This window comes from Gracilinanus agilis, chromosome 3 (genome assembly GCF_016433145.1).
Source record: "Gracilinanus agilis isolate LMUSP501 chromosome 3, AgileGrace, whole genome shotgun sequence".
NCBI lineage: Eukaryota > Metazoa > Chordata > Mammalia > Didelphimorphia > Didelphidae > Gracilinanus > Gracilinanus agilis.
The window spans coordinates 486,505,657-486,533,533 of record NC_058132.1 but is presented as its reverse complement, the minus strand read 5'-3'; the positions used below and the strand labels follow the sequence as shown (position 1 = coordinate 486,533,533).

General features: G+C 33.7%; 1 protein-coding gene across 5 annotated transcripts in view; it reads right to left on the bottom strand.

The window, feature by feature from the left end:
* UBE3A (ubiquitin protein ligase E3A) overlaps positions 1-27,877 on the bottom strand; it is a 76,701-nt gene that overhangs the window by 7,119 nt on the left and 41,705 nt on the right. The window contains exons 2-7 of one of the 5 annotated variants that reach the window (XM_044670412.1): positions 19,346-20,595; positions 9,430-9,574; positions 3,881-4,086; positions 3,289-3,453; positions 548-703; positions 361-434 (exon numbers count right to left, since the gene is read on the bottom strand). In XM_044670412.1, the coding sequence (XP_044526347.1) occupies positions 361-434; positions 548-703; positions 3,289-3,453; positions 3,881-4,086; positions 9,430-9,574; positions 19,346-20,595 (1,996 nt within the window). Of the gene's footprint in view, positions 1-356; positions 435-547; positions 704-3,288; positions 3,454-3,880; positions 4,087-9,429; positions 9,575-19,345; positions 20,596-27,877 lie in introns of those variants that run through there. The other 4 variants (XM_044670415.1, XM_044670413.1, XM_044670414.1 and 1 more) reach the window with 4 other exon arrangements.

The following is a 27,877-nucleotide window of genomic DNA, read 5'->3' as shown; positions in this document are numbered from 1 at the left end:
CTGAGGTCATGAGTCTTAAGTCAAGAAATGCTTCTTTTCAGTGTGGAAAAGAATAGAGCTAATGTCAAAGTTTTCTTCAACTTCAGCTGGCAATATTCCTAAAAATATTATAAAATATATGCTCCGAACACAGACTAAAGTATGTGGCCTATACATGATGTACTTGATTTATTTACAAAATAAATCAAAGTCTTGAATTTTTAAAAAAAAGTGTTTAAAAAAAGTTTTTTTCCCCCTTCCCATGGCTCTAACTTTAAAGGCTAGTTCACTAAAGAATATATAAAGGGACCTAAAACATGAAATACCCTTCAGCCCCCACTTAGTGGATAAAATGGTGCCATTCTAGACAGAGCAGCTTACCTAATAATAAGAGAGTCCCTGGTATAGCCACCATCATATTCTGTGGTTTCTTCTAATGCTTGGAAGTCTAGATTCTGAAAACAAAAGAGTATCTCTTAACATCTTCTGGACTTGCCTCTTTGGAACGAATCAGTGAATAAATGATTACTTTTTTTTTTTTTTTTTAAATATGTGCCTGCTTTCTTACCCGGCTTCCACAGATAAGCAATTCAATTTCCTCTGGTCTGAATAAGTACTTCAAGGGAGACTCATTGGTCACCATATGAAAACCTCTCCGAAAGGCCTTGAACTGCTTTTCTACTGATTTATTGAGAATATAGTCAGCATAGAGACTGACAAATTCCTGAAGGAAAACATTAATCAAAGGAATTTATTGTGGCAATGAAAACAAAAGGCAAAACATTTGGGTTGTATAATTTTTCCCAAAGAAAATCAGGTTCAAGAATATTTTAAAAACTCAGTACAATGTTCATAGAAATTTAAAAAAAGCATATTTAACAATTCACAGATTTTTTTTTTGGTTTATGGCATATCCCTATATAAGATGGTGACAAATACTATCATATACTTCATTACCTCATGGAAATTAAAAGAATTTACAAAACAACTAACTCAATCTAAAGCAGTTGAAGTCTTGGTTTACAAAATGTTGAAGTCTCCTCAACTGTGTATTTCTGTAAATGTGCTAAATAACTATCTCTTACATATGTTTCTCTCTACCTTTACTTCAAATAGGAGAATTTACTTTAAAAGGTTAGTGACTTCCACAAAATGGTATTAATAGAGTCTAAGCAAGCAGAAAGTTACATCCCTTTCTCGTACAAAATGCTGGGAAACAAGGTAAGTTGTTTTTAGTCCTCAGTGTTCCAGGGAAAGGACCTTTTAGGTCAGTGATGGGCAAACTTTTTAAAGAGGGGGCCAAAGGAAAGGAAATGCTCATCTGTCAGTCTGTTTCTAAGGCAACTCTTTCGAAGTTTCATTGTATTGTATCCTACTCATTGTATTTGTCAGATTAGGAATAATGTCCCAAAGCCAGATAGAGCATTTCAGGGGGCCACATCTGGCCCACTGGCTGTAGTTTGCCCATCACTGTTTTAGGTCATTTCTTCCTATCCTCACATTTTATACTTGAAGAAACTGAGGCATAGGGTAGTTAAGTGACTTGCCCAAGGTCATAGAGGTGGTAAGTACCAGAGACAGCATTTGAATCCAAATTTTCTGATTCCAGAGTCAGTGCTCCTTCCACTGTACCATACTGCTTCCTTGTCATTATTTCTTCTATGAGACCCATAAGCTATGGTACTATAAAATAAAATTAACTCTTATGGATTCTACATCACATGACTTACTTTGAATGCTGGTCTTTTGTTACAAATTAAATTTCTGTTACTGAAAGAATGCCAAACTGTGATTTTACTCTTGTTTTTATCTATTTTTATACCAATGGAACTGGTGATGGAAATCTGATTTACAAGAAACCTTACATAAACACAATTACTCCATAAAGATATATGCATTAAGAAAAAGTACATAGGTATCATTTTGTTGATGTTAACACACATTGAACAGTTTCCTGATATCTCTTTTATCAGATTCTTTTTCTCTACTTATATGTTGGCTCAGGTCTTTCATCATTTTCACTAGGTTGTTTATAACTGTTCCCTTAATGGTCTTTCTTGCCTTAAGTCTTACCACTCTAGAATACCCTATACACTGTTACCAAAATTACTTTCCCAACACACAAACCTGACAATGTCAATCTCCTTTCTCAATAAATTCCAGTGACTCCTTATTAACTTGAGGATAAAATATAAACTCATGTTTAACTTTGAAAAGCCTTTTCCCACTATCTTTTTCCATGCCCTTGTAATCCATGCAAACTGACCTTCTCTATTCCTTTCATGAATTCTCCACCATCTGGTCTTTGCACTGTGCTCCCTTAGAGCTAAAACAACTCCCTTCTTAACTATCTCATAAATACCACACCTACTATCTGAAACCTCTCCTGATTTCTCCAATTCTAATGCCTTCCTTCTATATAGTTTGTATTGTTCCTAAATTTCCCTCTTACAGTATTTAGTCTTGTCTCATTACTCCTTGAGAGTAGGGAATCTTTGATTCTTATTTGCATCTCCAGGATCTAGCACAGTGGCCCAAACATAGTAGGCATTTAATATTTGGTGACTAGGTGATTAAAAACTCTTATAAATTAAGTCAGTAGAATGCAAACAAACAAAAAAGCAAGACAAAAATCTTTACAATCAACTTTGCCTAATTTGTAAATACAGGACAAAAATACCTCATTTTAGACAAGTTTTTTCCTTTGCAAAGAAAGAAAACATAACCTGACTTCTAGGGAAAATTCTAGTCTTTCAAAGTTTGTCTTCCATCACAGGCTCTTTTATTTATACCCTCCACACCCCTTTGATGGTTATCAGTCTCCAAAATCTGTCCTGATTACTTTATCTCCACCTTAACATCTATCTGAATCACCTAAAAAGTGAGTATAAAATGCTGGCAGCTATCCTGTCATACGCTTATACAAAAAGTGTAGCTATGTGGTACCGCTGAGTAAATTATCAAGGACTCATTGCTTGAACAAATAATTATCTCCTTGTTGCTCACTAAGATTATATATATGTATATATATATATATATATATATATATATATATACACACACACACACATATATATCTTATGAACTATGTTATATATTGTTCTTAAGTATTATTGTAAAACCCACAATTCTTTGAAATTATTCAAAGGATTAAGAAAAATGTAGACTTGAAGACTTAAATAAAATTGTTATTTGATTACTTAACTTTTAAGTGTAGTGCTTAGATACTTATATGAAAATACCCATAATACATGACATTCTACAATGCCCAGAACTTAAAAGCAATAAAGAACTCAAAGCTTGGATTACCTTTCTGTTTTCATTTGTAATGGGAATTTTATCACCATTTTCCTTTAGATCATACATCATTGGATTACCAAAGAGATCTGTCTGAGATATTTGGAAAGTGATCATCATGTCATCTTCCACACTTCCTTCATACTCCAGCAAATCTTTTAAACTCTGATACAGAACCTAAAAATTAAGAAGATAAAAAAAAATGACAAGCGAGCCTACTGGTGACTTTAAAACCATAACAAATAGTTAAGCATTTCTCTTGAAAAAAAGGTTTAACATGTCATGATAGGCAGAACTTGGTAAAATAACCCATATTTGGGAGAAAGTATAGGAAGGGCAGCATGCCACCCATGCTCTCAAGGAAAAGTGAAAAGACTATCACTATCTGATAGTTTCACTATCTTGTTTCCTTCTGAAGTCTTTCGGTTACTCTACGAAGTTCAATCAAGTTAAAACAATTTACAATATTAGTAATACCACCATGATAGTTAATACTTAAATAAGTAGCTAATATTTTTAAATATTAAATATAAAATATTTTAAATATCAAATGCATTCTTATATTCACGTCAAGTTTAAGAGATAAAATCAAAAGTAAACTTACCGGGTGAGAGTCTGCCAGATCACGGAAAGTTCCTTTTTTCCCCATTAGTTTCCTGTAGACAACCATGGGAAAATGCACATCCAGTATACAGTTATTGTAAATAGCCAGACCCAGTACAATGCCAATCAGGGTAAACTGACCCTCGGTTTCAAAAGAAGATGGATTAAACCAAAAAAGTTTTGTAGATTCATCATATGTGAACATACCTATAAGAAATGATTTTAAACATATTATTTATTTTCTTTAAGTAAAAATTAATGACTGGAGAAAAACAATAAAATTTAGTAACATACAAATATCAAAATGAATTGCACAAGGGTAGAAAAATTCACTTTTACAAATGGAAAATCAGCTTTAAAAAACAAAAGCACAAATTTCAGAATACATTGCAAGCATGGTTTTTAAAAAGTGGTAGCATATAATTTCAGAAAGCTAATGAAACATGCAAAAATAAACTTCCAGTGGACTTTGCTATAATGGGTCGGAAGATTTTTCTTAAATTTACATCCTATAATATTCCATTTAAAGAGAGGTAAAAAGTCTCTCTTTAACTTTTAAAGTTCTAAATCTATTCCTACTGTAGTGACCGAACATGAAAAAATAATGGATTTCCAGAAAAAGAAGAAAATTTCCAATATTTTGTATGGTAAAAAAAAAGTCGCACTGAATAATTTTAAATGAAATAGTTCTAAAAATAATTTTAGTGTCATTTTTAATACCACAATTTCATAGCAGAATTTTAGGAGTTTATTCTTCTCATGTAAATATGGGTAGATGTATTTGAGCTCATAAATGCATTCAAGATATACAGGGCATCTAGATGGAAGAATGAATGATCACTGAACCTGGAGTCAGGAAGATTTAAGTTAAATCTTAAGTTTCAGACACTTACATTATAACCTGTGAGACCCTGGGCAAGTCATTTAACCTCTGTCTTAGTTTCCCAGGTTGCAAAATAGGGATAATCATAGTGTCTCTCTTCCAGAATTGTAGTGTGGATAAAATGAGATAATTATAAAGTGATATACACAGTGCCTAGCACGTAGTAAGTACTAAATGAACACGATCTTGTCATTATTATTAATATTAAATTTATATAGCTGATCAATTCAGTTACGTTATTGTTAACATAAGGATATTATATGAACTGATTGTAAATCAATAAGAGAAGCAAATAAATCTCTGTATTTATAGCTTACTTTTTTTTAACTTCACAATTTTTCTTCTCCCTCTTAGCTCTTGTAGAACTTTACTCTTGTCTTATAAGCTTGCCACTTTCTACTTTATATTACATTTATTTGTGGATATAGCTTATTTACACCTTTTATAAGATCTTTGCAGGGCAAGGAGTTCTATCTGTTTACTTTAAAATTTCTGTGAGAATCATATGCACTAGTTTCAATATATTTTGTGGGATGCCTGAGTTTCTATTCTAAATTATGTATGGTATCTTCTACACATATAGTATTATTCTGCACTTCAAGAATCCTGTCTTCCTTTTAGAACAATTCAGAGATCAGTCTTTGGTTTTTAAATCTTATTACTATACTGAAGGCCACTCATATTTTCCTTTCAATTATCTAAAAGCTAAAAATTATTTAATAATATAATTGCACTGCAAAGGGTTTTTTTACTTCACTGAAGTTATTTTTAAAACTTTTGCTAATATGTAAGATAGCAGAACATAATATTCAGTTTTTCAAAGAATTATAAATATTAGTGACTATAACTTCTGAAGAAATGAGGTAAATATATATTATAAAGTCAATATTTTAAAGCTTTTAAATGCTTCCTAATTTTGATAATTATTTAGTCATTTTATATTTAAGTTTTATTCTCCCTCCTATACTCCACTCCCTAATCTAAATTGTCTTTTATATAATTTATAAAGAACCTAAATTTAGCTTTGGTAATCTTTAAAAAAATTTAACATGATATACAAATGACTGATTTCAAAAGTGCCTAATTTTCACTATTATTTATACCACAGAGGGGCAGGCAAGGTGGTTCAGTGGGTAGAGAGCCAAGACCAGAGATGGGAAGGTCCTGGGTTTAAATCTGCTTCAGATATTTTCTAGCTCTATGATCCTGGACAGGTCACTTAACCCAAGCCTTATCTTGGAACCAATATTTAGTATCAATTCTAAGACAGAAGGAATGGGCTAAAAATAAAAAATACCATGGGGTAGGTAGGTGGCTCAGTGGAGAGAGAGCTGGGTCTGGAGTCAAGGGGTCTTGGGATCAAATCTGGTTGTAGACACTTCCTAGCTATGTGACCTTGGGCAAGTCACTTAACCCCAAGTATCTAGCCCTTACTGGTCTTCTACCTTAGAATGGATATTAGTATCTATTCTTAAAGGCAGAAGGTAAGGGTTAAAAAAAAGAAAGATACCAGTGAATTGAAATCTGATGTGAATTTTTATTACTAAACTGATTCTTAATTCTTAGAATCAGTATTAGGAATTACATAGAAAAACAAAGACCAGCAGCCATTCTCTAATATCTCTTCAATGAAAGGTAATGGTAATAAATTAATAATAATAAATATAATTTATATTAAAAAGCAAACAACTTGCATTTTAGAAGAAAATTTTTTGAAGTAAACAGTAAATGTGTCACTACAATACAAATTGGACTTTCTAATAGACTTTGTGGATTAACCTGATTGATTAGAGGGAGCAAATTTGGTCAATAAACTAAACTGGAAGTAAGGCATTCCATTCTAGATTTCAAACATAAGCACTGCTTCTTGTCTTAAAAAAAGAAACAACAGCAAAGGAGTATATGTGCAAAACTATTGGAAAAGTAAATCAAAAAAGCCCATCTTATTGATAGTTGGTCAGCAGTGTGATCTTGGTATATGGAAAGGGAGGAACTTTCATGTCCTTGGCATAATTTGTTTGGTATTTCAGGAATATCCTGGAATTTCATTAAAGAGACCTGCTTCTCTGATAACATTTTCATGGCACTTAACATGGCATTTTGAGAGTAAGATAAAAAAATGGCACTTACAATATAAATGCAAACATGTACCACGATATATATAATTTCTAAAAGTACATATTTCATCACATAGGATATATATGCAGACACTGACTGTTCAAAAATAGGCCTACGAAAAGACTTAACAAAGTCTTTCAAAATATTATCAGTAAACTAATATGACCACAATTAAAATAACTGGAAACCTCACATTCAAAGGGCAAAAATACTTCTATTTGTTGTGGTCGTATTTTTTCTAAGTGACTGTATAAAACAAAATGCTATTGCTTCCAAGACAACGAGGAGGATGTTTAAATGTGTGTTTAATTTAAATTGACATCCCTGTGGCTAAATATCAACATAAGCTAGGAACCATGCTGATGCATCCCCTACAGTCATACTATCGAATATTAAGTGGAACCTCACTCTGCAGGTTATCACTTTATTCATCATCTCTTAATAATTCTGTCAATTTCTCAAGTGATTATTTTCAGACAATTTCTTGACTCAATTCCATTTCCCGCCCATTTTTTTTTTTTTTTACCAAATAGAGCTCCTTTAATGCTTCTGCCTGTCCCAATTTCCTCAAGAGTATAAGAGTTGGCCCTTCCTTTTGCCTAGTTAATCCTTTCAAATATGCCTAAGGTACCATCTCCTTCTCTCTATTCTGGCATCCTGTTTGATTGCTCATTCTTTCAATCTCACTGATCTTCAATCGCTTTCTCCTGATACCAATGAACATGCTTGGTCTCATTGACCCTTTAAAAAGAAAAACCTTCCCTTTGGGCCCTTTACCTTTGAACTTATAGTTCCACCTTTCTCCTTTCCTTAACTGTTAAAAACAGTCAACTTTTGCTGACTCGCCCACTCCCTCACTTCTCAAAGTCTCAGCAATCTTACCATACTACAGTTAGATTGAAAATACTGGGAATAGAGTTACCAATGAAATCAAATAGCCCAATTTAATAGCCTTTTCTTGGTGTTCAACTTCTCTGACTTTGCTGCAATACTCAACACTACTCGCTAACCTGTTCTTGATACTCTACCCTTTCCTGGCATTCAGAGAATTGCAAGAGACCTTAGAAGCCCTCTAGTACAATCTATATTTGAACAAGAATATCCTTTATCACATGTTCATACAGTGTTTGATTAGCCTTTGCTTGAAGAATTCTACAAATCAGACTTCCTAACTGTAGTCTATTCCACTTTTGGAGAGTTCTAATAGTTAGGGTTTCCTTTTCATATAAACATTAAATCAGTCTCTCTGTCTCTCCTATTCATTGCTCCTACTTTATGTATCTATCTTATCTTCATACTAGATTCTAAACTCCTTCAGGGAACAAGCTATAGCATGTTTCATCTTTAAATCCCAGGTATGTAGGAACAATGTCTTCTACAGAATGTTGGTAGAATAAAAGAAATTGTCTTAGAATCAGAAAATCTGGGTTCAAATCCCAAGTCTGATATTTTATAGCAGTACTTGACTCTGGGTAAGTTGGTTTTCTTCTGAGCCTTAATATCCTCATCTGTAAAATGAGGATAATTCTTATACTACTAGCATCATAAGATTGTGAAATTACTTAACAAACCTAGAAGTGCAATGAAACTATTATATATATGTTATTTATAATATATATATTCAAACTGAATCTAATGTTTTTCTTTCCCCCTTAAACTCAAAATTTGGCTGCTTTTGTGACTAACATACCATTAAACCAAACCACAACAAATCAAAATTATTTATGAAGTAATAAAGAAGAAAAGTCCTTTAGATTCCTTTAAGATATGATATAGAATAGACATTATCCCCAAATGCTTAGTACAGTTTTAAGCTATTAAAGCTGTAATGCAAGAGCTTTTGCTGCAACCCTGTTGAACAAAGCTGAACTAAAATAGTCATTCAATCCTAAAACTTCATTAAGACTTTTGAACACACTACATAATATATTATCTACTCAAACCTCAAAATTAACTGAAATAACCAACTTTATTCTGGACTGCACAATCTCACTAATCCAAGGACTTCCTTACACTTTTTATATTATTCACTAATTTACTATGTGCTAACAGTAATTATTTAAAGAGCCCTATATTAAGCAAAGCCACACATAATGATCTACCCAGGCATTTTTTTCCTTCTTCCTTCTCTTGTTTTGTCCATTTGGAAGAATTCAGATTTCAAGACAGAATGCTAATAATATTCTATATCTTCTACTCTAAGAAAAAGGGAGCCGGAAGAAAAGATGAAAATCAATTCATCAGATTTGAATGGTTTCTAAGGAGTTTTAAATATAATTTATATAAATGATGCCATTTCTACATTAATGAGTCACTTAATCACTTAAATAAGGATTTAAATATTTTGTTATCAGCTGCTAGTTTACAACTAACTTGATGAAATGTGTAAAATAGTTTTGCTCCATTCTGCTGAATCAGGAATCAATTTTAAAATATACTGATCCTCAAAAGGGAAGTCAAATGATCATGTCTAAAGGAGGGATATAATTGGGAGAAATCTAGTACACATAAGTGATTTAAAAGAATGAACATTTTACCAGACTACATACCAATATCTGGGTTGAAGATTTCCTCCACAACCAGTTGAAAAAATTCTTTGGAAACACCTCCTTCATCAACTCCTTGCTCTCCTTCAAATTCCACATATAACTGCTTCTTCAAGTCTGCAGGATTCTCCATGGCAATCATCTCTAGCTAGTAGTGAAAGAACATACATATAATACAAAATTTAATGGGAAGTATTATGATGGAAATAAAAAAAGTGAAAGCAATAAAGGGAAAATTCAAATTGGGAGGTAAGATTTAAAGGTGGCAAATGCATAATGAACTTGCTAGGTGTTAATGATACACTTTAAAGAGAAATTTGAAAAGTAAGATACTTAGGATCTAAGACATTTTTTGCAACATAAGTACAATCTACTTTAATGACTTGTTCTGCCTTCTAGAAGAAGGAAAGAAATAACATAGGAAAATAGCCCCAAATTGGGTCTGGGTCAATACTATCTATGATTACTAATTTGCCTTGAAACTGACATGTAATGGAAAATCAGAATTAAACTGTCTGTTAACTCTTAGTCACAGGTAGGATATTAGAAGAGAAAGAAGAAAGGAAGACTACAGAAAGGAAAAGTTAACATTCAAATCATACATAATATTAGTACAGTACAGTTCCACATCCACTAATGTTCCAAGATCTACCATGGAAGGTTGAAACTGTGGATATAAGCAAATACCTACTGATTATATATATGTGTATGTGTATATATATATATATGTACATATATATATATATATATATATGTACATATATATATATATTCCCCTTTCCACATTCCTACATTCCTGCCCCTCAACTCAATGCTCTGCAACTCTGCAGTCTCTCATCTCCCTCTCTCACAACCCCACTCCTCAAATGCATATGAAAAAAATGAATGATGCTAGGGACAGATTACTATAGAGGGTGGGAGGGGGATAGGGATGGACTTAACTTCTTAGGGAGACTTCCAGAGCTTGAGATTGACCAAGGATAATTGTAACTATGGAAAGCAAAAACACAGATAAGGGGGGCCCTATTATAATGCAGTGGAGTACAAACATATTTCCAAATTAAATCTGATAGTGTCATTCATATTTACAGACTACAGAATAAATATGAGCATGTATACAATGACCAACAAGCTCATTCTCAGTAAGATTAACATGTTTGTCACATGGGAACATTTTATGGTCTTAACTCTCATCAGTTTTTCACTTACACGGTTCCTTCATAATAAGCTAAGCCAGTGAAATCATGTCCTATTTTGGATTTACTCACAGAAAATGGTACATAGCACACTTCAAGTGACTTGATACTTAGTATTTGAGGTGGTTCAAAGGATAGTGTGGTGAGGAGTCAGGAAGTCTAAGATCAATTCTTTTTGAAATCAATTCAATTTGGAACAAGTCTTAACTCTCAGCCTCAGTTTCCACATCTAAAAATTTGGGAGTTAGACTCAATGACATCTAAGGTATCTTATAACTTTAAACTTATGATCCTATAAGCAATTCTCTTTCCTAGCATTTCTGCACAACCAGAGTATGACAGAAACCAATGCTCACAAGGATGATTCTGAAATACCCTCCAATCACAGATAAATTATGTTGATAACAGTTTTTGTTAGGTCTATTTTATTATATTGTTAACTGACTAAATTTGGTAATTATGTAGTTTTTTATTAGGCATATAAGCAATGCCTTTTTTAGTAAAACATTTATGAATATGAAAGTTTCAAGTTCATTAAAATTATTTTACTCCAGAAATGAAAGACACAGAAGAGTTAATCTGCTTACATTTCTCATCTAAGCTGGTGCACCTACTTGCCCAATGCTTTCAAACTCTAGTTAGCAATATTTCATTTTCAGAGGCAATTTCCAGCCACATAGTAAGCATTGAACAAATGCTGGATGATAGAGTCTAGTCCTATTAGCATTGAATATCCCTTACAAGTAGTAAATAACTGCTTTTATTCTTAAGATGGCTAGGTACTTCAGGAAGATAACAGTGCACCTTGTCTCTGCAATTTGCATTTCAGGTCATTAAAAAACATGAATTCACCATTTCTCTTGTGTTTAAGTATTCTGATATAAAACTTCTCATAAAGTTGCATGTGATTTTAGGCCATGACAGCTTTATTTCAATAAAAGAGGTAATAAATTTTGTAACATAATGAGCATATCAAAAGGACAATGAGAAAATACTAGTCTGAAACAGTTTGGAAAGTATAATGCTCACTAAAATATATCAAATAGATGATGTTCCTATGACTCTAACCTAGATCTTTTCTCTGTCTTATTACATTTACTTCTCTTTTAAGTACATACATATTGCATACATATATAATTTCTTCCAATTAGGAGAAATCTTAGGTAAGGAGTAAAGATCAGTTGTATCATATAACATTTAAAAGCTGTCTAAAATAAAATTTAAAATAACTATATAATTAATAGCATTTTTTCAGAGGCTTTAATGCAATTCCCAGTTTAGTTTTTATTCGTTATGATTTTGCATGCACGTAAAATGTTTTTGAATTCTGGGGCTTTTAATTGTCCTAGAAATTTTAAAGGGAAAATTTTTTTTTAAAAAACAAATAAGCAAGTAAGCAAACTCTAAAGAGTCATTATCTCTTGTGTGTTCAGTGATATCCAAATCTTACATTACGATAATCATAAAAATGCCAGATATGTAGGCATTTAAGAGAATTTTACAATTCAGAAATATTAAAGTGCATTGGACTGTATAATAATGATGATACATATACTACTGTGATTCTTTAGTTTTTTTGCTTAAAACATAGTATTGTTTTTTGTGAAGAATCCCTGTCACATGATGGGAGATTTGGGTAGAGATGATGGGCAAGCATGCAATTATGAGTGTATATTGCACACAGTTCCAAGAAAACATGGGCATTCTTATGACTTCAAGGTAAGTTGCATATAATTCCCAACACACTCTGAAGAACACTGATATACTATTTATACTTATCACTTTATGATAGACAATGTCCTTAGTCTGTGGAAGCATATGGATATCATTTTGACAGATAAAACAGGATTTTAATCTGTAACTATTTTCACAAAAGAAATAATCTTAAAACTATATGGACATTTTATTAAAGTCAACTGTTCACTAGTAAGGAAAAGGTTTCTAATGAGAGACCTGATGCAACTGGACAATAGGTGATACTGAGGCCATCTATGAATTTATTTCTGCTCTTCATTAATATGGACTAGGTTAGTTCTGATAAGAAAATGAAAGGATACTGTGAAAAGTACTTTCCTACTTGCTTTGCTATTCCAGTTTTATGAAATCATGGGGCTATATGCAAGCTTTTTAATATTTCTAACTGAATCAGAACATAATAATAAATGGTAGAAGCAGCAATCAAGCAGAATGTACTTACTATAGCACAAAGGACAAGGGTGTTGGACTTGGAGTGAAGAGGACCTGGGTTTAATTTCCATTTTTGATATTTACTAGATAAGTAACTTTGTACAAGTCAGTCCTTCCTTCCTTCCTTCCTTCCTTCCTTCCTTCCTTCCTTCCTTCCTTCCTTCCTTCCTTCCTTCCTTTTTTTTAAACCATTACCTTCAGTCTTGGAGTCAATACTGTGTAAGGGCTAGGCAATGGGGGTTAAATGACTTGCCCAGAGTCACCCAGCGAGGAAGTGTCTGAGGCCAGATTTGAACCTTGGACCTCCCATCTCTAGGCCTGGCTCTCAATCCACTGAGCTACCCAGCTTCCCCCTGTACAAGTCCTTTCTGAGACAGTTTTCACAAGTATAAAATGGGGATAATAATACCTGTAGTGCCTTCAAAAGGACTGTGTTAAGGTTTAACTGAGATAAAAGTATATAAACTGCTTGGCAAATTTTATAACACTATACACATGCCAATTGTTATTATTGATGCCATGGTTCCTAAAGCAATTTAATATATTTTAATATACATAGGATTCATAAAACATGCACCTGCTACAATTCACTTATATGCAAATAAAGTTCTATGTTTAATCTACAGTACAGAGTTCATATTACCAAATCTTTTCTAGGTAGGATCTTTAAATAGAGGTGAGGAAGAGGGCTGGGGTGGCAAGAGAGAGGATAGAAAATGTGTGCAGAAGGAATGATACTCAGGGAATTAGGGCTACTGTTGGACTTTTTCCTCTTAAGGCTGATAGCTAAGTACCACTTTACCATCTCCCATCTTATTTGGTTTATAGTTATGGAAAGTATTCCCTATCCAATTTTGTAAGGTATCTGTTCTAGCCATCACATGCCTACTTAATTTTGCCCCCCCAAGAATGTTGTGGGCTCTGCTAAACCACTTCTCACACTATGATATATCTCTAGTCTGTCTTCATCTTCTCCACCCTCTTATGCCTGGTATTCACCCAAATGTAAATTTGTACATTCAAATTTTCTGAACTTAAATGCTCATTTAAGTTGTTCATCTATTCTATCCATTCTTTCTTACATCTCAACTCCAAAAGGATAATGTTGTTTTCTATAACGTGCACTAGTGTCTACACTCCTCTAAATACTGTCCAATACAACTTTTAAAATGAAAGAACCATTATTTGCCATTAATAGCATAATTTTCCTCCACACTGCATGCTTACATTGAGATAGCTAAAGTTTGATGTGAATGTGACAAGATTTGCCTATATTTTAAAAGAGCACACAATTATGGTAATAGAAATTAGGATAAGTTTCAAAATCAGGAAAGTAAAGTCAAAATTGATTTGTAATTTATGCCAATTCAGACAAGGAACATGTCATCTTCAAAGGTTTGTTAAGCAAAAATAAAGATTATGTAAAACATTTAAGCAGATATAGTTCAACAAGTTAAGGAAAAATAGTTTTAAGTACGACCTAACCTACTTATTACAAATAATTCTTACTCTTTCCATAATTCATTATGATTGTTACCATTATTTTGTGCATTTAAAAAAGATTTAATATACCTTACTTACTAGTGAATTTGAAGTGATAAAGATGATTTTAAAAAGCTAAACAATATAATATCTATCTGTACAGTTTTATTTGTAATAAGTGAAAATTGGAAACAATTTACAATGCAATGCCAATAATAAAAACATGGGAAATTGATGTAATGGAATATTAGTAAGATGTAAAAATGAGGAATATGAACACAAATACAAAGGGACATAAATACAGCCCAAAGAAAGCAGAATTAGAATATACACTGAAGACAAGGATGCAAAAAATTAAGTGATAAAATCTTATAAACACATCAAGGAAAAAGAAATCAGATAGGGACAAGTAAGCAATTACTATTAACTTTGTTGTTTTCCTTTCTTTGATCAAAATGTAAATATTTTGGATTTTAAATTCATTTTGTTTACAAGTCTGTGTTGAGATTAAGGAGACCTAAAAGCACAGTATGAAAAAGTCTTCCTTTTTAGTTTAGTAATTATAATTATATTCCTACTCCTATTGAAACTATGGAACCTAAAGTATACTTTCGATGGTTCAGAACTGTCAGGTTCCTCATTCTTTTTCTTCAACTGTGGCTTGCATACACAGAAATAAAATACCAAATTAAAACTACAGGACAGGGTTATGCTCCCATACAAGTGGTAGAAAAAGAAAAAAGTGGAAAGATCAGTCTTTCCTTTAAAACACATTGTGAGACCATGGGCAAATCTCTAAACCATACTCGCAATAGATATACCTTAAAGGGTTGTTGTGAGAAATAAACTTTAAAGCACTATGAAAATGTTATGTTATTATGATGTCTCTATACACCTTCCCCCCAAGAAGAAAAACAATTATCCATGCCTGGAAGGTGGAATCCATACATTTCTAACCTATCCTTTTAACCTATCCCCGATAAATATGCAGAGCCTTGATCATGAAGGCTTTCTAATCCTAGTTCTACCAATAACTGACTAAAATAACTTTAAATCCTTTGGTCATAGCTTCCTCATGAATAAAATAGAGAAGTTGGATGAAATAATCTCTAAAGGCTTTTCAAGCCCTCCTATTTTATGATTCTATGTGGCTTAATGATTACTGCTTGATATCCCATTCTCTTTTTCATTTATTTTATGACATATGCAGGGGGGGGGGCATCTGGGTAGTTCAGTGGATTGAGAGCCAGGCCCAGAGATAGGAGGTTCTGGGTTCAAATCTGGCCTGACACTTCCTAGTTGTGTGACCCTGGGCAAGTCACTTAACCCCCATAGCCTAGCCCAGTTATGGGCAAACTTTTCAAAGAAGGGGCCAAAGGAAAGGAAACGCTCATCTGTCAGTCTTTTTCTAAGGCAACTCTTTCGAAGTTTCATTGTATTGTATCCTACTCGTATTCGTCAGATTAGGAATAATGTTGTGGCCAGAATATTTCAGGGGGCCTCATCTGACCCGCAGGCAGTAGTTTGCCCATCATTGGCCTAGCCCTTATCACTCTTCTGCCTAAGAACCAATTGGTTTTTAGGCAGAAGAGTGGTAAGAGTTTAAAAAAAAAAGATATATGCAGGTTATAAATGTGGCATCTTTATCTACTTTAAGGCAACATTTTGCTAAAATTTCTCTGAATTTTGTATTTTAATTCCTGATATGCTATATGTTTATTTTTCTTTAAAAAAATGAAATTACTTTAACAGAGATCATCAAACCTGCCTAAAGAGAACACCTGCAATTTTAGAGAAAAAGTGGTCATTTGAAAAATGATCTTCAAATACCACTATCAAATATTTTTACAGCTAACTTTGACTTTTAGGTGGGTAAATGCAGTATATATGGATAAATCTTAATTTATTATTTCATCAAAAATTTGCAAGTGTTTAGAAAGTCATTTGTCAATAAAATTAACTGTCTTTTATTTACATTCACTTAGCCACAGTTTGATGCTTTAGGTCTTTCTTAGTCAAAATAATATATTTTAATTTCCAAATCTCTGAAGGTATGAAAAACAAAGGACAATACAGCAAACTTACCATGAACAGCTCTTCTTAAATGGGTTTTGGCCTCATTTCTCCAAAACTGGAGTCAGTGATAATTTTATGAGGACATGCTATATAGCTATAACCTCTAATCATGGCCAACATTACATGTGAGTAAGGACTGGTTAGAGGAACTGGTTATATTGTGAGAGGACTTTGGGAGGGGTTGAGGTCCAAGTTCATGACAAATGTTTTCAAGTATCTGATGGCCGATCTTTTAGAAAATAGAATAGATCTAGGACCAGAGTTACAACTGGACCCTCTGCTTTTCAGATGAGAGAACTGAAGCCCAGAGAGATTAAGTGAGGACCTTTCCTAATGTACCATAGGACACGAGTAACAAGAACTCCAGAGCCAAGTCCTCCTGATTCAAATATAGTTCCTTTCCACTGTCATATGCTATTCTATTTGGCCCAGGGCCTTGTTCTACTGAACAAGGAACTGGTGGATATTGCTGATTTTAGCTTAATGTAAGGAAAAACATTCAGACAATTAGAAATATCTGTAAGTGGACTTTTTTTGGGGGCCTTTGGAGCTTGATGACCCTCAATGGAAGAGTGATTGTCCAAGTGTAGATTGAATTAGGGTATCTTTGAAGCCCCTTCTAATTGTGAGATTCCTTCATTTTTTAAGAAAAGGAAGTTGAGAATAGTAGTTTTTTCTCCTCTAAGTCTTTAAAGTCCTTTAAAGCAAGATTTCTTTGTTATTTGAAGGGCAGGCATAATTACTGCCCAAGGAGCAGTATCCACAGAGCTAAAAGAACAAACGAATATACCAAAAAGTCCTAATATCTAGTTTTGTCCTCTGGAACTCCTATCTACCTTGAAAATGTGTATTATATATATATGTACAATGCCTAAATTTCAACCAAACACTAAATATTTGCAGGAATTTGCTGATTGAGAATTAGTTATTCAAATCACGTGGCTCTGATTTACATGGTTAAAATGGGGAAAAAAAAGATAAGTTAGTTTGAATATAAAGGGGAGATGTATATTTTGTTTTCTTTAAATCCTTACCTTCTATCTTAGAATTGATACTAAGTACTTGTTCCAAGGCAGAAAAGTGGTAAGGACTAGGCAACTGGAGTTAAGTGACTGCCCAGGGTCAGATAGCTAGGAAATGTATGAGAACAGATTTAAACCCAGAACCTCTTTTTTTCCAGGTTTAGCTTTCTATCCATTGAGCCCCTTAGTTGCCCTGAGAAATGTAAATCTGCCATTTGCCTGCTCTAAGGCTTTTCGCCACTATCTAACCAACTTCTGCTTTGCAAAGAGAACCAGGGAACTTGTGTTTTAAAAACTTAAAACATCCTCTAGTATTAAGAAACTTTTTATTTTACAATCAGTAAAACAGATTTGCCTAATTAAGTAATTACCAAGTTAATTAAGATTTACCTATGAATTTAGAGCTTAAATCTCTGTATTCTACCAATCCAACTTGGCATCTTCTCTGCAATTGATATTCTATATGAGTTAGTTAGAACACTAAGAAGCTGTGATTTGCTCAAGGTCACAAAGCCACTAAGTATCAGAAAACAGGTCTTCCTAGCTTCAAGGTTACTCTACTTATCTATTTACTAGGATCAAGCTACATAATCAAGGTCTAATATAACTTTTAAAAAATAACTCTACCACAAGATTCCTGATTCTATTAGTGTAAACTACTGATCTTTATTCCTTGAGTAGGTAAGATTCAATTTTTTCAAAACCAGAACAAAAAAAGTATTGTTTCCATGCTGAAAATATTATAAAGTTGTTTTTTAAATTAGTTTGAGCAAAATAATATGGGTTAAATTTATTTAATAATTTTTAAATGCTATAATGTAGCATAGTTAATTTTCGGTCATTCTGGAGCTAATTTTTGGCCCTTCCTCCTAATATTTTTATTTATGTCATTGCTGCTATTTTACCCATAATTCCATGTGAGGATTTGCAGAAGGAAGATGATAAAAGGCCATATCTTTCAGTTTTCTGGGTTCATAGTGATAATTTGGGAGTCATTTTGTAGTTTTCATTGACCTATGAAATTAGCCCCTCCATTAGTAAAAATACGTAGATGAGCCAGGCCCTGCACTAAGTACTAGGGATACATAAAAGAAAGGCAGAAGGATAGTCTCACTGTTAAGGAGCTCACATTCTAAATTCAGAAAGCAGAGGCTAGTTTAGTATTGTGGAGGGCAGGGAAATTCCTTCTGCAGAAAGTGGAGTCTGAGCTACATAGTATGATACAGACTTGGGAAAACCTGGGTCCAAATCCAAGCTGTTGATGATTTCTATGGTCCCAGGCAAAGCTTTTCTCCTTTCTCTGAGAGGTCCACAATTTCCTTATCTGTAAATTGAGTGAGCTCGAATGGATCTGAGGTCCCTTTTTCAACTCGAAATCTTATGATTCACATATAATGTTTGAAAAAACAATTGTCAGTAATGCAAGTAAATGATGCCTGCTTACTGTCTGTACTGGAGCCACTAATTGTCTTTCTCTTCTAATGTTTGTGGCCTTTGCTAGTTAGCCTCTGGATCTGGGGTATCTTCTACTTCCTTAATTTCTATTTTAAATTTAAATTATCAAAAGCTTGGAACTGGCTGGTAGAACACTTTTATTATGCTCTTGCAGAAATGAAAAACTCTATTCTCTTCTAGTAAAAAAAGGCAATTAGTATATTAATGTAAAAACATATTTTAGTCTTTAGTTTGTAAAGAATATCAAATTGATGACTGAATCTGATGGGCAAAAGTCATAATCCTACTGCATTACTCAAGAGAAGAAATTCAATAGTACCTATGGTTTCTATACTTACCATAACTTTCATGTTATAGTATGCTATCATCATGCCATATCACATATTCCCAAATAATTATAAAATTAATTCAGCATATAGAACCATACACTGGCTTCTCCATCTTTCCTATAAGGGACTTGCTAATATTCTAGTATACATTTCATATTATCACATAACTTACCCGGACAAGTGCATCATCTATGATATGATCACGTCTGACTTTGAGTCGTAAATATGGATTCAACTGTTGTCCTTGAACTAAGCTGTAGAGAACAGTAATGCGTCGTTCACTGTACATGCGGATTCTATTATCATAATACAATCCCAGGTTCTTGGTGACAGCATTCAATATAAAGGGACAAGTCATAAAAGAGAATTTGTTTTCTGTTTCTACCTTGAAAAAAGTGTAATCTTTGTCCATTTCTAGAACATCATTCAGTGGTTCATTAATAAACTCTTCAAAAGGGATAAGTGGTTTTCTGCAATCTATAGTTTTAACACCAAGTTCAGTTTCTAGTGGGTCTACTCGAGGACCCTTCTTATTTCTTCTCTCCTCTCCCAAAAGCTCCTGAAGTGTCAATTCACTGGATTCTGGGATGGGCTCTTCATCTTCCTCTTCATTATGATCTGTATCTACTTCTCCTCCTACTACATTTGCATAGTAAACCATTTTCAAGCACTTTGAAGCAGCAACAATGGCATCATCATCGTTCACTAGATTACGACTATTAAATTCATTGCTTATGACTTTGTAAGTAATAAGCTGTTGAAATGTTTCCATCATTCGCCGAATCTGGTCTGCACTGTATTTAGACCATAGTCTAACCAGTTTTGCTTGAGCTGCAAGCGGTAATTTGCTCATTGCTTTGCAAAACAATGGCAAAGCCATTTCCAGATATTCAGGGCTATGAAGATTGCCATTCTCCATGACAATAATGAACAAATTCAGATAATTAGGATCCCGAGAGTACACATTGTGATAAGTCAAGTCACATTCCACATTAGGTGACAAGTACACAAGTGCATTAAGAAAGGCAGTTTCTATTTTTTCATTAGAAAGCAATCTGTTGTAGACTCTTCTGATTGCTTCAATATCCACGGATACTTCATCAGGTCCTAATTTTTGTAAGTTGTTATCTCCTTGAGAGTTGCTATCACCTATCCTTGAGGATGATGCTTCTGAATCTTCCTCCATAGCAGCAGCAGAACATGCAGCTTTTTCCTTTTCATCTTCATCCTTGTCTTCATCCTTTCCTTGAAGAGATTTCAGTTCTTCCTTTGTATGTTGTTTTGCTTTACGAAAGCTCTGTACCAAGGCCTCAGCACTAGAAAATACTCTTCCAATAACTCGTATTAAAGGGGAAAAATCCTCTTTCTCTCTACATAATTCAAGAATTTCGTATACCTTTTCTTCTGTTAAGTAAGTCACATCTATAAAGTTTGGGGAAGAAAAAAGAAAGACATTTTTATAAGTCAAATATTAACTTTTCAAAAATATCTAATAAAGCAAAAATAAACACTTTTTAATCAATACTATTAAGGCTTGACAATTATTATAAAAAGTAACTATGCATTCCTAGGATATATTTTAACCACTTAGAATATAGTTTATTCTATGTAATTCGATGTTATTCTGCATAACATGGCAATCGGTCCCAGCTCAATGAAAATATTCAGTGTGATTTAGAATAATGTGGTCATTTCAAGGGTTTTTAAATTTGCATTAATTGGGATATAGCTATATAATCAGAAATACAAATACAATTTTATGACTATACATTTTCACTCTAGCTTAATAAATATATTAAATCTAAATAAATAAAATGAATGAATAAGTAAGGTTAATTTTAGTCAACCTTCCAAAATTCTCTCACTGAAACCTGAACTCTACCCTGGGACCCTGGGCTTTGTTTTACCCAGACCCTTTCTAGATGACCTCCACGAGGGGGTCTTATCCTATTAGATTGTAAACGCTTTGAATATAGGGACTGTCTTAGTGTGTTGCTGGGTATCTTGTAAGCACTTAATGAATGCTTCTTAAAATTATTTCATTGTTTCAACAATATAAAACATGAAGAACTTGAAAGCATGTAAAATAAATACTTAAACTTTTTTTAATCTTAATGACAAGTGTCCTTTTTATATGGAAATGATTACTGTTACATCAACCAAATATATCAAGATAGTCTTTTATATTGAAACTTCATTTCATATCCAAAATAGCTTCAATTTGGCAAGTCTCTTGTCATCCCCCCTCCCAATAACTTTCCCTTGTTTCATTCCTCATGTAAAGGGAAAGTAGAAAAGATATCTCTATTCCCAAACTGGAAAGAACCACACAGTTTTATTAGCTCCATTTCTACTTCCACATGAAAGCACAATAATGTCTTCTGATTTTTTTTTTCTACCTTATTCCAGATCTTTTCCAGAAAAAAATACTTCAGTGAATCAAATAACAAAATCTTAAGAGTTGAAAAGCTGAAAAGGACTTTGGTATAGATGAGGAAAATGAGACCTAACTGAAAAGCTGAAAAGGACTTAGGTATAGATGAGGAAAATGAGACCTCCATTTCTACTTCCACATGAAAGCACAATAATGTCTTCTGATTTTTTTCTATCTTTTTTTTTTTTTTAAACCCTTGTACTTCGGTGTATTGTCTCATAGGTGGAAGATTGGTAAGGGTGGGCAATGGGGGTCAAGTGACTTGCCCAGGGTCACACAGCTGGGAAGTGGCTGAGGCTGGGTTTGAACCTAGGACCTCCTGTCTCTAGGCCTGACTCTCACTCCACTGAGCTACCCAGCTGCCCCCCTTTTTTTTCTATCTTATTCCAGATCTTTTCCAGAAAAAAATACTTCAGTGAATCAAATAACAAAATCTTAAGAGTTGAAAAGCTGAAAAGGACTTTGGTATAGATGAGGAAAATGAGACCTAATTGAAACTGAGTGACTTTTCCAAAGTTAAACATTTTTCAAAGGCAGAATCTAGAAGTGTAGTTCCCTAACCTCAAGAACTGCTCTTTCAATCATGTCATGTTACCTCATAGGTCTTTAATTTCCAGTCTAAAAGGCAGCATACTACTTATAAGATCACAGGATTAGAGCTAGAAGGGAACTTATAGGATATGTCATCAAAATTCTTTAGGAAACTGAAGCCCAGAAAGGTTAAGTGGTTTGTCCAAGGCCATACCACTAGAAAGTATGGAGCCTTGAAGTAGAATTCACTACTTACTACATAATTACTGGGAGTGGGGAGGATTCTTGTTTTAGTCCAAGGCATGGGAATGGATTGTTTAAAGGATTTTCGAAATATAGCTCTTTTCCCTGAAGAAAAGGGAACAGCGAGCAACTGGTATAAATATTAAGCAAAGGGATAGAAAAGGGAACTGCTAGATATGTATGAGGGCAAAAAGGGGAGTAATTTATGTATAGCCTACAGGTAAGGTCAAAGTGATTGTGGAAGGTATTGAATGTCAGGCAAAAGGAATTTTGATTTTATCCCAAAGTTAATAGGAAACCACTAGAGAATTTTGAGTAGAGGAATATTATGATGAGATCTGTATATAAAAATAAGTTTAAGTACAGATTAGAGAGAGCACTGATTGGGCTGTAGGCAGGAAGACTAAGATAACTAGCACTTATGTGACTTTAGGCAGTGATTCCGGAAGTGGGTGCTACCACCCCCTGGTGGGTGCTGCAGCAATCCAGGGAGGCGGTGATGGCCACAGTTGCATTTATCTTTCCTATTAATTGCTATTAAAATTAAAAAAAATTAATTTCCAGGGGGCTAAGTAATATTTTTTTCTGGTAAGGGGGCAGTAGGCCAAAAAAGTTTGGGAGCCACTGCTTTAGATGAATCGCTTAATCTCTGTGGCTTCAATTTACTCACCTATGAAATGAGAAAGTTGGATAAGATAATCTCTAAGATTCCTTCTCCTTTTATATTTTATTACTAGTTTGAAGGTGATTACAAGGTAGGCAAGTAGTAACAGGGCTTTATAGTATTAGGTAGTGGTAGTAGCAGTAGCAGCAGCAATTCACATTTACATGGCACTCAAGGTTTTTATAGAGCATTACACATATATTATCTGATAGTAGGGTGATGGCAACAAGAATATAAAGAAAGTAATATAAGGAATATTCTATTGTATGGGGCAGTTAGGTGGCTTAGTGGATAAACAGCCAGGCTTGGAGATGGGAGGTCCTGGTTTCAAATCTGGTTCAGACATTTCAGAGCTATGTGACCCTGAGTAAGTTATATAACCTCAAATACCCAGTCCTTACTGCTCTTCAGCTGTAGAATCAATATTTAGGAATGATTCTAAGACAGAAGGTGAGGGTTAAAAAACATCCTATAGTTAAATAGACACCCACATTACTTAATATACATATTAGTTGAAATAAAGTGACAAGGACAGAGATACTTTATAGTTTCCACCATTTCCTCCTACCATCTCTAAAGTATATAGAAGAGCTCTTATCCCTTGTTCCTTCTCTCAACTTCTCCCCCAAGTATTTGGCAGACCACACAATGATAGTATTGATAAGCATCAGTTACTTGGCAAAAAGATCTATAGTGGCTGCTTCCAATAGAAACAGTCCCCAAACAAGGACTGAACCTCATTCTCCCCATACCACCTCCAAATGCTACTGCGGTTTTATCAAATTCCTGGGCTTGCATTTAGGAAAAAGCTCATGAATGTAACGGTGTTAAAGAGGTCAAAACTAATGGGATGGGATGAAGCATTTTAAACTCATCCAATATGAAATTAAAAGATTCTTCTGTGCCAGGCAAAGTCTGCCTCTATTTCTCATTCTTGACTAAGCTTTTTCCCTGGCTTTCGTGTATAGGTGGCATCAAATTATATAAGAATATAAGCCTAGGCCTAGAAATAAATTTGGAAATGTTTGTCCCTCAGTGGTAAAATAATCAATTTTAAGAAAGATTTTATCTCCCTTAATAATCCAATAAAGTATTTTAACAACCATATATTTAGGATGGTGAAAAGATGAGCAATACTTCCAATTCATGTCAGGATTGGCTGAAGGATCTGGAGAAGAGAAGCTAGAGGGAAAGGATGGATTGTATATAGAGATTCTGAATCTTGGACTTCGTCCCCATAAGTCCCTTAGTTTTCTCAAAATTCCCTTTAATCTATCCTGCGCCTCCACGTTTGTGTGGTCATGTTATTGTTTTACTGTTGGCTATAATTCTGCCCTCTCGCTCTTTGGTTCCTGGGAGCAAGCTGGTTAGTACCTTTTAGTCTCTTTTGTTAGTTTATTTTTAACAAAATGTTTATAAATATAACATTAATATTTTGCATATTAACTTTAATATCCACAATTGTGAAGGAATATAGCTATTCTTAAGTATTTTTAAGTACCTATTTTTCTCTATAGAAGGGTTAGATCTTTTCTCCTTAGCCCTACAGGGCAAACTTTATGGGTATGTCCAAGAAATCAAATTTTATGTTGATGGAGAGAAAAATTTACTAACACTTTAAGTTGTCTCAAAATAAAGTGGACTGCCTCTAGAAAATCATGAGTTCCCCATTTCTAGGTCTTAGCAGAGATCAAAAGACTTTGCCAGGAATGTTACAGATGGAATTCATAATTTAGATAGGTAGGAGTTGGACTAGATGAACACTGGGGTTCATTCAACATTTAAAAATCTCTGGTGTTTTACAATAGCACTAAATTAAAATAAAGCAAGTTTCCAACTTTAAGTACATTAAAAAACAAATATGTGGAACTTACCAGAAAGAAACTTATCAATCACTTTATAATTATGGGGAGAATTCAATACATAAGTTATAACTTAAGAAAATATATATAGTTCAAAACTGTTAAGACCAAGTGTTAGGGCTGATGACTGCAAACAAAATAGGAAAGGTACAGTTAGAAGTAATTTTAGCATGACTCATCCATATTATCTACTTATACAATTGGGAATCCAGTAGTTTTTGGTGTTTATTTTTTTAAGTTAGTTAATTTCTTAATTCCCAGAAAAATAAGAGCCTAAAGTAAGGACAACTCTATCATTGCTTTCCATAAAAGTTTAGCCAAAACAAAAGAGTAACAAGGAGACCTAGGATCCCTTGACTAATAAACAATCCCCATGCCAAGAGACACCACGGGCAATAACAGGTTAGAGTATGAACTATCACGAGGGATACCTGAACAATAAGAGGACTAGTACCTCATAAAATATATGTAGAGTTAGCCAAAAGTTGATGTCAATTTCAGTGAAGTAAAATTCCCCTCTAAGACTGGAGAGGAAAAAGTGAGTCCTTTAGAAAGTCACTTAACCTATCTGGACCATGGTTTCTTTATAGGTAAACTAAAGGACCTGACCTAGATGATTTCCTAGTTCCCTTCTGATTCTAAATCTTAGGGTTCTCTTTCATTGTACTAGATCTTAAGCTAGAAGAGATCTCAAAGGTCATTTAATACAGTCCCCTTATTTTACTGATGAAGAAACTGAGGCCCAAGACCATGAAAGAGCAATAAGCATCAGGGGTGAGATTTAATCCTAAATCTCCAAACTACAGAGCCCTTTCTCATATAAGTTACTTTTCCCCCTAAAAAAACCCTTATCTTCTTAGAATCAATACTAAGTACTGGATCCAAGGCAGACAACTGGTAAGGGCTAGGCAACAAGGGTTAAGTGACTTGCCCATCGTCACACAGCTAAGAAATGTCTGAGGCCACAACTGAACCCAGGACCTCCCATCTCTAGGCTAGGCTCTTTCTATTGAGCCTTTTAACTGCTCCCATAAGTCACTCTTGTTTCTTTTCCCTGCATTTGGGTTTCCCAATTTTTTAAATATAATTAGTCTTGGCTGCATCATATCTCAGTTTTAAAGATTTCAGAGATAATATAGGGAGGATTCCATGACCTAATATTTTAGTAATAAAGTTAGTTCAAAAGAGATGATTCATTTATTATTATCTATAATAAAAATAAAACAGAAAGAATGAAAGAAAGAGGTTAACCAAGAATGAATGCTAAAAAAAAAATTAAAATCATATCAGGATGTCAATAAGACAAAATTTAAGTATAAACTGAGGCTTTTGGTAAATTCTAAAGAACAACAATGAGAGCCTTTTAATTATACTTAAAGAAAGATCCTGATGAAGGAACTGATACCTGGAGATGGGACAAATGCTAAGCCAATTTTTAAAAAGAAGAAAAAAGTGGATCCTTCAGATTTGTCAACTTTACTTCAGTTCCTGGAAATACTGTAAAAAAGATTATGAAAGACTTAGCTATTTGGCACTTAGAAAGGGGATAATAGGAACCATGACTCTGAGAATACAACCCCCTCTCCCCCAAAAAAGGACAAAGGCATGTTGGATAAATCTGATTTTGTTGCTTAACATGGTAGGTAAATTATATTAAGTGAATGTCTTAGACACAGTCTATCTAGATTTTAACAAGGAATAACCTCTGTTTGCCTCAGTTTCCTTAACTCTAAAATGGGAATAATAATTGTATATCCCAAGGTTGTTGTGAGGCTCCAATGAGATAACATTTGTAAAGTGAACAAAATAGGCAAGGCACTATATAAATATCATCACCACCTTCACCATTATTATCATAATAGTTTTTTGTACTTTTATATTAACTTTAGAGGGAGTGTCCTGTCTAAATTTCTCCCCTCTTGTTCTTTTGTATAGAACAAACATAAGGCACTTAATCAAATAAACTTGAAAAAAGATAAGACTGCTCTAAGGCTCTGTATAGCTCAGTTCTGTATAGTATTTTTGCAAATTAATTAAACTTGTGAACTGACAAAACTAGAGGCAATTAACAAGCTAATTTAATAGGAATAAATGAAGACTTACACTTAGTTAAAAAAAAATCATCTGTACAAGTGGGACATGATCTTATATAGCTAGAAAACAGTTTATATGGGAAAGTGGTCTTTGAATTGGCTGAGTGCAAGTGCTATAAGTCAGTATTGTGTTTTAGTAACTTCTAAGGTATTAATGTATTCTCTTAGGTAGCATTAATAGAAGACATCCAAAAACTTTGGAGTTAATTGTACCACCATAATCTGTCCCAGGGAAGATCATATCTGGAATCATGTCCATTTCTGGACCCAGTTTTAGAAGTTACTGACAAAATGAGGTACATTGGTAAGGTGGTAACTGGGATAATGAGAGAGAAACTAGCACAAATTCAAAGGACACACTATTTCATATAGCAAGGAGGAAACTTGCAGAAATCTTTATTCCCAGAACTGATACAAGTTAAAAAATATTTAAACGAGATCAGATAAATCTACAAATTACAAGATTTTCAAGAGGAGCTATGGTCTCCTAAAGCTGATACCAGGGAAAATAATGATGCTCGCCCACAAATAGTGCCAGTGATAGAAACAGAATCTCCAAAATAGTCATTTTATATTCTTATTTACACAGATCCTCATAAAAACACTTTAGCATACTGTCTTCCTAAAAGACACATAATTATATTTTATATATAATAAGAATGGGCAAAATGAGTACAAATATTTTCCTTTCTAAATTCCATATTCAATCATCAAGGTCTGAGAAACAAAACCACTAAAGATTCAAGGTCCATGATGGCAATATCTCAAAAGCCCCCACACCATTCCTAATTGGTATAATCATTTATATATCATAATATTGCATAAAATTAACAGTAATGCCTAAGAGATGACACTAGGACATAATTGAATATTATCA